At 38.8% G+C, this 10,241-nt stretch overlaps 2 protein-coding genes across 2 annotated transcripts; one reads left to right on the top strand and one right to left on the bottom strand.

Annotated features, from left to right (window-relative positions):
* Positions 1-221: 221 nt before the first annotated feature.
* Positions 222-4,401, bottom strand: desi1b (desumoylating isopeptidase 1b). Its single transcript, XM_026352061.1, has 6 exons — positions 4,016-4,401; positions 3,803-3,824; positions 3,617-3,686; positions 3,396-3,505; positions 2,924-3,046; positions 222-2,372 (listed from the first exon to the last, which is right to left on the bottom strand). Exons 1-6 carry the CDS (start codon positions 4,101-4,103, stop codon positions 2,291-2,293), a joined length of 495 nt encoding a protein of 164 aa, XP_026207846.1. The 5' UTR covers positions 4,104-4,401; the 3' UTR covers positions 222-2,290.
* A 145-nt stretch (positions 4,402-4,546) lies between these two features.
* xrcc6 (X-ray repair complementing defective repair in Chinese hamster cells 6) lies at positions 4,547-10,218 on the top strand. The gene is made up of 13 exons (XM_026350557.2): positions 4,547-4,597; positions 5,115-5,192; positions 5,442-5,554; positions 5,816-5,957; positions 6,307-6,558; positions 6,800-6,986; positions 7,121-7,307; positions 7,611-7,779; positions 8,533-8,694; positions 8,882-9,011; positions 9,212-9,312; positions 9,437-9,553; positions 9,802-10,218. Exons 2-13 carry the CDS (start codon positions 5,120-5,122, stop codon positions 9,999-10,001), a joined length of 1,833 nt encoding a protein of 610 aa, XP_026206342.1. The 5' UTR covers positions 4,547-4,597; positions 5,115-5,119; the 3' UTR covers positions 10,002-10,218.
* Positions 10,219-10,241: the final 23 nt, after the last annotated feature.

Raw genomic sequence — 10,241 nt, 5'->3', positions numbered from 1 at the left:
CTAGATGCAGAGGCTGTGAATCTGTGGCGCCACCTCATGGGTTGTAGGTGTTACTACAAGAACCCAGGGCTTCAGTGAGGGGGCCTCAATTCCTAATCTACCAATTTTAAAATTCACTTATCTGTCCACAGAAAACATAAAAAATGACAATGTTTTTCATATATTGTACCAAGAGGGTGGTGAGAAGCCGTTATTTGACAGAAAACAGGTCGGAGCACAAGTTTAAGAAATAAAGAACATTTTAATGTCACAACTTGAGTCAAGTTTCTGATGTCGGACATTTAACAAAGTGCACAGTGTCAGTAAACGTACCACTTTTAATACGTTTTAATCTTTTACTTAAATTTTGTTTCAGGTTCAAACAAATACAAATACCTAAGCCTGATTAAATATATTAAATATTTTAATTGTTAAGAAAGGTACGGAGCATTGTGATTTGTGACACAATTTTTAGACATTTTATGTAACACTTTTTAATGTAACGCAATTTAAGTCTGATCAAATAGGCCTAACAGTAGTAAATTAAACTGTGCTAACATGTCGTATGTTAAAAATAGCTGTGCTGTAAGTACGATGTATTCAGAAAGGTAACTCACACATAGTTTTGGCCTAAAACCCAGAAAATGCAGTACTGAAAGAAAACAGTGATTAATACCCACATGCTAACAGAGGTAAAAAGCTGTTAGCTTAAAAACTGCAGTACATATGATTTACTATAAATGGTTTAATCATGTAAATACAAACTATGCAAATTCTTAAACATTCTGTGTTGTCAGACATAAGGCTTGTCTTTATAAACTCAACATCTCTAAAGTAAAGAAACTTAAACATGTACTGATGATTGGTCCTGTATTACTATAAACTATCCTATGTTCTGTAGTTATAAAATGCTCCTCAACATGTTTCTCAGACAGTCACAATCATGCGCCCTGTTTACCTTTGGAATGTTTCACTATTTGTTTGTTGACACTAATCCATGTTGGTTGCCAAAGAGAAAAACAAAAAATCATTATTAAAAAAGGCACATTTAGAGGATTAAAAACCCTTGGAGACATGATAAGGCCCATTAGCGGAGATTACAAGTACTGGCTTTGCTAAAAAAAAATAAATAAATAAATAAATGATAATAAACTGATTCCTGATGATGAATGAAGGCCCACAACTATGAAGTCTGGATGTACATGGTAAATATGTGGAGCTCTCCGCTGTTAATAATATGGTGACGAGACAAGGCCAGAGCCAGAAGAAGCACGAGAAGGCTGCACTATGTTTCAGGCTTTTACTGGTTTAGAGCTGGTCAGGTAAAAGCTGGTTATATTCTGCATATATAAAGAAAACATGATTCTGTTCATAAGTAACCCAATGGTCTATTTCTATTCATTACTTTCATGTTACAATTACTCTGTACACATAAATCAAATCAACAGGCTGCAATAACAAGCACCTCAGTAGAGAATGATGGTGTGGATTCCTTCAAATCTCTGGGGAACGTGGATCTCAGGGAATCTATTTCAGTACAGGTGTGGGCGAGGATTCTCAGGTGTGTCCATAAAACCTCTTCCTGTGCCAGAGACAGTCTCACATAGATGCAAGATTGTACACCGTATTTACAAGATCTACAATGCTTTCTCATTATTTGTTTATTTGTCATTATTACTATTATCATCATCACCACTGTTTAATTTGATTATATTAAGTTTCTCTTTTATTTCTGCACTATTACTGTATTATGTTTTTTGATTTTTGATTTTTTTTTTTTACTTATGTTGATCGCTGTTCAGGGGCCTATTCTGCTTATTTTCATGCTTTGACTAATTTTTTACCAGTGTTTGTCTACATGACTTGTAGCCTTCTACTATGTTTGCAGCACACTTTTTACATTTTTGTTTCTTTCTCCATGGTTTTGTAGGCACATTAGGGTGTGTAAAAGCCAATAAACAAAGTTTTTTAAAAACTAAAAGAAAAAGAAATTATAAATATTGGCAGTAGTAAGGGTAATGTGGCAAATGATGAATTCAAAAACAAATAAAGAGGATGTGTATCTGCACTTGTATCTGTATGTAATGCATAGCACCCAGTATAATTCTATTAGTCCCACAGCCCTAGAGCCTGGCACACCTTAAAATTGATGTGCCAAAACAGAAATAAAGCTGATACCAATTGCCACATGATGGGCCTCTCCACCAGAGTCACAGATAAAATAAAGGTTTAGGTTGAGGCTGGTGGATCATATAGAATGCCCTCCCTCTCAACCAAGCTTGTTTTGTTTTGTTTTACATGCCCACCCCATCTACCGTTGTCCAGTTATGTTGTTGCCTCCAGGATTTATGACGATGGAATCCAGTAAGGGACGGAGAGCCTGGCCAAATGGCCTACAGAGGAAAAACAGCTGTACAGTTACACTGAAACCGAACGGTATAAAGAAAGGAAACAAATTACAGAAGGAGAAAAATGGGAAGGAGAAAATCTCACATGGAGAAAGAGATAAATAACAGTCAGCAGTTATACAGTGTCACAACTAACATTTCCATATTATTTTAGTGCTATTGCAAGCAATTTGCTTATGTAACACTGATCAATTTCAAATTTCTAAATGTTGTGATGGATGTTAATGCATATAGTTCTTTCTGTGTCATCTCCTTAGGGAGGTACGAGGGAAGGAAAAGGACACCATCACATCATCTCACACAAGACATCATCAGTCTTGAAAATTCAGAACACCACAGGATATATTTGAGGTGAGGTGATGCAATTTGCTATTCTCCTTTACCTGTTTGTACTTTAGTTAACGTGTTTGGGCTGAACAACCTTGGATCTGAACACGTTTTAATAGTTCCTTTCTACGGTGGATTTGTATCTTCATACAGTAATTGTGCATTGAGTTTAGGAACATTATGAAGCTTGTCAAAGTGAGTTCACTCACGTGGATAGTACTTCGGATGGAAGGTCTGTGATGTACGATGGGATCTTTTTACCCGTAAGAAACTGAGCCACCTCGTTGCTGAAAGTGTTGCAGTTGTGCTCAAACAAGTTGTACTTGTCACTTCTGTTTAATGCAAAAGAAAGGAGACAGAGGAAGAGAGCAGACAGAGAGGCCAGACAGGGTGGAGGGGGGCAGGTGAGTGGCAGGAAAAGACAAGATAGAGAGAGACATTTTGACTGAGAGATAACAGTATCAACTGAGGAATAAGACATTAGATGTATGGACTTTAAATATAAATTAAGCATGATAATGATGCCTCATAACTGATTCAAATAGTTTTCAAAAAGGAAATTATTGTTGTTATCACAATTATGGAGAAGTGAACAAATGTTTAAACATGTTTATTTCCTGTAATGAGTACTGTTGTGATAAAGAGGTCCCCTACCTAGCCACTCAAAATTTCAGTTTTTACCTGTATGTGGACTCTTCCAGTGAAGTCAGATGCTCCATAAATATCTCTTCAGGTACCTCAGTGAAGCCCAGGTCAACAATGGAGTTAGGCTCACCCAAAGGGGTGCCACCCTATAACACAAACACATTCATCACTTTGACCAAAGCTGTTTCTGAACCAATTTGGATTTATGTGTGTTTATGTGTAGTAAGTCTGAAGAAAAATACACAGCAGATTCATACAGGTGAACAACTATTGATGCCTTCTCCAACATAGAAGTACTCCTTTCCATGGACCACAATAGCAGTGTGCCTGTAAGCCACCAGAACACATAATTATATTAAATCAAGCTTTCAAAAGTAGCTCACTATAAGTAATTGAATATTTTCTGACTTACTACAAAATTTCCTATCAAAAGATGCACTTACCATATCCCATCAAGTTGTTTGCCTATGAACACAAAATATAAAAAACATGAACAGAAAAACTATCCCAAACTTATTCATGGATCATGTCTATTTGTAAATCTGTAAAATTATAGCTCAGGCCTAAGAACATCCCCGCTGTCTCCTGGCTTCTCCCCCAGGCCTGGAGCGCACTCTCTACGGATTTCATGAACAGGTAGCTCGTCAGAAACTCACCTAGCATGAGAGGACTCAGCTGCCGGGCCATGCCTCGGGACATGTCGTAGATGTAAAGTTTTACAGGATAAGAGTCGGTGTGATCCATGCTGACACAGAGGGATTTCTTCAAAATGACAACAGAACCTAACTTAGCTCAAAGTTAGCTAAGTTAGCTGACTCACACCCACCAAAAGTTAGCCGACTAGCTAGTTGCCGGTAGCTAGCACACAAAACTTTAATAAAAAGCCTATTGTTGAACTAAGATATAAAACCAAATCAGACACTACTTGAAAAGGTAAGTAATAAGTATACTAATAAAGTACAGCCCGTTATAAAAGCCTCCTGTTACTGCCGGTGCTGTGTCACTGTCCGACTGTAAACAATAACACGACTGTCAGTTGGCACCGGCGTGGAGCGCGTGAGGGACACTTCACCGGAGACGAGCCTCCCTGCAGAAAACCCCGCCCTCCCCACTAGGATTGGACAGCAGCTTTGATTGACAGACAGGCGTCCTATAGGCGACGAGCCGTCCGTACGAGCGTGCTCGTTCATGTGTTGAACGCGCCAGTGTTGTCCGGACTTGTTCAAGAGTGTGTCTTGGTAAGTAGTTGTGTGTTTTTGCAATGATTTATTAACTATAGCTAAGTTATATGTTGTTATTTTAATGCGTGTACTTCATATACTTTGTGTGTAATATATATAGTTATTCACCAAGCGTCTAGTTAAAGTAAGTGTAGCTAATTACAAGCTAAGCTAGCTAATGTTAGTTTGAATGGCTAAACCCAGGGTTAGCGTTTATTTAGTTAAGCGTGAATAGTGTTGTAATAAACATTGGTAGTGTTTATGATGTACTTTATCCTTTGCACAGTGTGCTCTCGGATTAACGTTGTTACGTACAGCACTCATTTGCTTCAAATGACCGCTATTCTCTGGAAGTTTTTGTGGAGGACGTGAAATAAGTAATTAAGCGTCGAAGTTAGGCAGCAGTCACTACACGTATCCCACATGTCCCTCAGTGTGAGAGCGCACATGCAGCACTACATCAAAACGTTTTAAATATCTATCACTGCAGCAGTTTTCAGGCTTATTTATGTGTCCTGTTCTTGCTCTTTGACAGCTCTAATGGCAGAGTGGAACGCCTACTACCGGGATGAGGATGAGGATGAAGAGCAGGAGGAAGGAGAGCAGTCTGGAGGTGACATGAATGCTCCGCAGGGTCATGATTTCTTTCTGCTAGATTTGCAACGTTATTTCCTTTTTTTTAATCATATTTCACCAGTTAAAGAATTGGAAATGTATATGACAAGTTTGATTAGGTCACACTTTAATGCTGTGCAATTTTGTGTTGTGAACTTCAATTAATAATAATTAATGCATGTTTAAAAGCTGTATTCAAATTACTAGAACTTTTAAAGTTAAATCCAACAAATCCTGCCTTTGTCAGGAGGCTACAAGATCACGGGAAGAGACAGTTTGGTCTTTTTGGTTGATGCCTCCAAAGAAATGTTCATCACAGGAGAGGAGGGACAGCCCTCCAACTTTGACATGACAATGCAGGTAAGATGTTTTTTGTTTGTTTGGTTTTTTGTTTGTTTGGTTTTTTTTTTGCTGCTTGGGAATTGCCAGGAGTTATCTCAGATAATATATAGGAGAGGCACGTAGGTTGGGAGAGGCACTGTTAATTGTAAGTTGTTCTGACTATAAAAAATGTAAAGCTTTCCTGCATCATTATTACAGAAATATCTTATTAGTTACTTATGTTCTCAGATTTACTGTATCAATATTATGACAATAAATGTGTGTGTCCTGTCATTGTAGGTTGTGCGCAGTGTGTATACCAGTAAGATCATCAGTAGTCACAGAGACCTGGTGGCTCTTGTCTTCTTTGGCACAGAACAAAGTAAAAACCCCAGGAACTCATTCAAGCATGTTTATGTGTACCACGACCTCGACGAACCTGGTAAGAACATTATGATCACACTTCATCTATAATGCTAATATTTTACTGCAAACACAAATGTGGGTACAGGTATTATTCAGTGTATGTATTCACATATTGTAACTTCTTATTGCTATTGCATGTCATTTTAGAGTTTGTGCATTTTAGTCAATATTGCATGTCTAGCAAAAAATAAACCGTAAGCAATTCCTCTTAACCAGATAGTGTGTATTTGGATTAAATGGGGTAAAATGTTGATCCAGGGGCTAACATTACTTCTTCAAGTTGATGTTGTCACTTGCTAAAAATGTCTTTCATAGCATCTTATTAAAATATTGAGTATTTCAAAATGTTAAAATATTTTTTACAGGTGCAAAGCGTGTGCAGGACGTGGAAGCTCTGCGAGGGGAAAAGGGTGCACAGTTTGCAGCAGAAACCATGGGCAGTGGGGAGACATCACTAGGAGACGCCCTGTGGTGCTGCGCCAACCTCTACAATGACATCAAGCTTCGACTCTCACACAAGAGGCTCATGATCTTCACATGCAGAGATGAGCCACACGGGGGCGACAGCACGAAGGACCGACAGGCTCGTACTAAGGCCAGTGACCTCAAAGAGACAGGTGGGTCTGAGGCAAAGGCCAGCATTACAGAAAAGCTTTAACTGTAAAACAGCAGTATTACAGGTGCAACACCTAACAACATAATTTTACTCCATAATTTATAATTGGTCATTCTCTACCAAAGTCCCATATTCAGATTTAGACTGATGATACAAATGTATTTGTACATTAAAACTTTACATTGCAGGCGAAATCTGTTTAATTTCTGTAAGGCCTCACTGACTTATGTGGTCTCTCATAGGTGTTGTTATTGATTTGATGCACCTGATGAAACCAGGCGGCTTCGATGTCTCTCTGTTCTTTTGTGACATTGTGAGTCCACCGGAGGATGAGAGTGAGTTGGGGCTGCAGCTGGAGCCTAGTGACAAACTGGAGGACCTGAAGAAGAGGGTGCGAGCAAAGGAGCAGAAGAAGAGAGCCATGGCCAGGTAGAGATAAGTGATAAGTTAGCATTTCCATATTTGCATGCCTTTGTCTTATTTTTGGTTAGTATTTGTTGGTGCCTTAATTCTACTTCTCTCTCTTTTTTTCATCCTTCTATCATGTTTTTTGCTGTCTTTAGGTTAAACCTGTGTCTTGGTGAGGGCATAAACATAGCAGTGGGAATTTATGCAACTGCTGTCTCAGCCCGAAAACCTGGAGCCATCAGACTTTACAGGGAAACCAACGAGCCGGTCCGCAGCAAAACCCGCACCTTCCACACCCAGACTGGCAGCCTGCTACTGCCCAGTGAGATAAAGAAAGCCCAGGTAAGACCAGAGCTGATTATAATGCTAATTGTGATTGTTTTAATATTCAGGAAAGCGTAATTTGTGAAGGATTTAACTGAACTGTGATATATATCATGTGTACACATAGTGTGAGGTTTTATAATAACTAACCAACAATGCATCCTAAATGAAGAGTTATTACCTTCTATAAGAGCATGATCATAAACGACTAAACACAGAAAAATTACCCAGAAAAATTCATCATATAGCCACTGAATTCATTAATTATTTGTGACTTTGTTAGTTCTTCTTTTCCTCTTTGTTCTTACACATCTGCCATAGGTGTATGGTAAAAGGAAAATAGTAATGGAGAGGGACGAGGTGGACGCCATCAAGAAGTTTGATGACCCTGGACTATTTCTGATTGGATTCAAACCTATGGAGCGGCTCAAACTTCACCACCACATTCGACCTGCTGTTTTCCTGTATCCCGAGGAGGATGAGGTGAAAGGTAACTCTATTTCTGTGTCGGATTTACTTTAGATTTAATAGGAAGAAATTAAAGAAAGATGAATTATTAATATGTCCTTTTTGCTTATTGATATTATGGATTTTAAATTGTGTTGGATTTGAAAAAGACTATAAAACATTATGGTATATCTGTGCATTAATTTGTTATTGCAGTTAGGTATACCATGAGGTTCTAAATGAGCTCAAGTAGCACTGCACTATATTCTCAGTTTGGGAATATCGTGGAGACTATTACGATATGATAGTGAACAAATATTATCATGAGGCTGCTTGCTTGGTTATCAAGGAAAATACAAAGATTAATAAGAATTTTGAAATGTATATAGCTCAACTCAAAAAGTTGCTAAATCTAACAACACATGTAGTCATATAACCACACACGACACCATGCACATCCACTCCCTAAACAGAGGTCGACTGGGCGTGTCTTCATTAGGGGCATAGATCATGAGCAAGCTTCACACAAACAGAGAATAAGTCGTCACGTTTACACAAAAATATTTATTTAATTAGGTCACAGTCATACACTTGCAGCAGCTGACATTGTAATGCATTAAAGTGGGGTTTGTGAAACGTCTTGATTTCTCCTTGACAAGGTGAAAACTACACACTTATTTTATGAGAGATGTTTATTGAGAGAATTAAAACTGCATATTGTGATACTGCATAACTGAGCTTTTAAAATGAAATTGTTGGTTCTTTTTCTCACAGCTTAATTATTTTTTTCCCTCAGGAAGCGCGTGTCTGTTCTCTGCCTTGTTGGAAAAGTGTAGCGAGAAGAATGTGTTTGCGCTGTGCCGTTGCATCTCCAGACGAAACTACCCTCCTCGATTTGCTGCTCTGGTGCCACAGAAGGAGGAGGTCGGCGAGGGGAAAGTACAGATCACACCACCAGGTAAATACTTGGGTTTGACATGTTAAATAAGCCCCAGTGTGATAAATAAAGTAGTCTAAGCTTTAAAAGAGTTTTTTATTGATAAGCAAGACAAGCAAATATATTATTTATATATATATATATATATATATATATAGTTTAGGTTACTTTAGTGGACTGTAGCTGAACCTTGTCAACTCTACGTCAGGTTTCAATGTAATCTACCTGCCATATGCTGATGACATACGGACTCTGGATCCTCCCCAGCACCCATCTGCCACACAAACGCAGGTGGACAAGATGAAAGAGATCGTCTCCAAGCTCCGCTTTAAATACAGGTAGCTGCACATGCAATGCTTTGCACCTATTGTGCTTTGTACTTTGCCAAATTCTGTAATTCTACATAACATCATCATATCTCTCTTGCAGGATTTATAGATGTTATAATAACAAAATTAGAAATAACAGATACTATATCTGCTTATAAGAAGTAGGTTTCCTTCAGTAACATATTCTCATTCTATCAAATGAAATGCAGGAGTGACGCGTTTGAAAACCCAGTCATCCAGCAGCATTACAGGAACCTGGAAGCTTTGGCTCTGGATATGATGGCTCCAGAGGACACAGAGGACCTCATCAGTAAGATACAGACAAAAACACTAATCCTGGTTCTTCATTTTCCTCTTCTGACAGAACTTTTTCTTGTTTTGTTTTGTTTTGTTTTTTCTGACACTTTCTTCCTCTCTCTGCATCTCTGTATCAGTGCCAAAGGTGGAACAGATTGACCACCGTCTGGGTCCTCTAGTCCAGGAGTTTAAAGATCTGGTCTACCCTGCCAACTACAATCCTGAGAATAAACCAGCCGCCAAGCGCAAAACAGGTCAGAGCTACAGACACAAGAGAAATATTTAAAGTTACTTCTCACTCTGTGTACGTTGTTTTTTGCTTGGTGTTAACATCAGTTTGAACTGTACTCACCTAATACACAGACCCAGCAGCTGTTTGATTAAGTACTTTTAAAATGACACTGGTTCAGTTACATCTGTCCAGTTGTCATTACATGCAACAGTACAGTAAAAATTACATTACTCTTTTGGCTGAATGTTTTCTCCACTCATCAACTTGCAGCAGATACCGGAGGTGGAGCTGAAAAGAAATCCAAAGTGGAGATGCCAGAAGACGAGCTGAGAGCCCGTGTGCAGAACGGCACCCTGGGAAAGCTGACAGTGCCCGTGCTGAAGGAGGCCTGTAAGCAGTTTGGGGTTCGCACCACTGGGACCAAGAAGCAGGAGCTGATAGATGCTCTGATTGCACGTCTGAGCTCGTGAGGAGTGACTCTCTGACTCTCTGTGATCATTCTGTCTGCTGCTGATTCCAAACGTCTCCAGCCATATTTTGAAAGGCAACACGTCCCAGTGCAGCTTTGTACTACTATCTGCAGTAGAATGTAAATTAAAAACAAAAAAACACCTTGTGTTCATTTGTCTTCACTTAAAACATAACGAGTGATGACACTTTGTGTTAATAAATCAAAAAGCTTTTCTACCTTTGCATCTACTTTGTTTTAT

Source organism: Anabas testudineus, chromosome 19, assembly GCF_900324465.2.
Source record: "Anabas testudineus chromosome 19, fAnaTes1.2, whole genome shotgun sequence".
Taxonomy (NCBI): Eukaryota; Metazoa; Chordata; class Actinopteri; order Anabantiformes; family Anabantidae; genus Anabas; species Anabas testudineus.
This window is presented reverse-complemented; position numbering and strand designations above follow the sequence as displayed.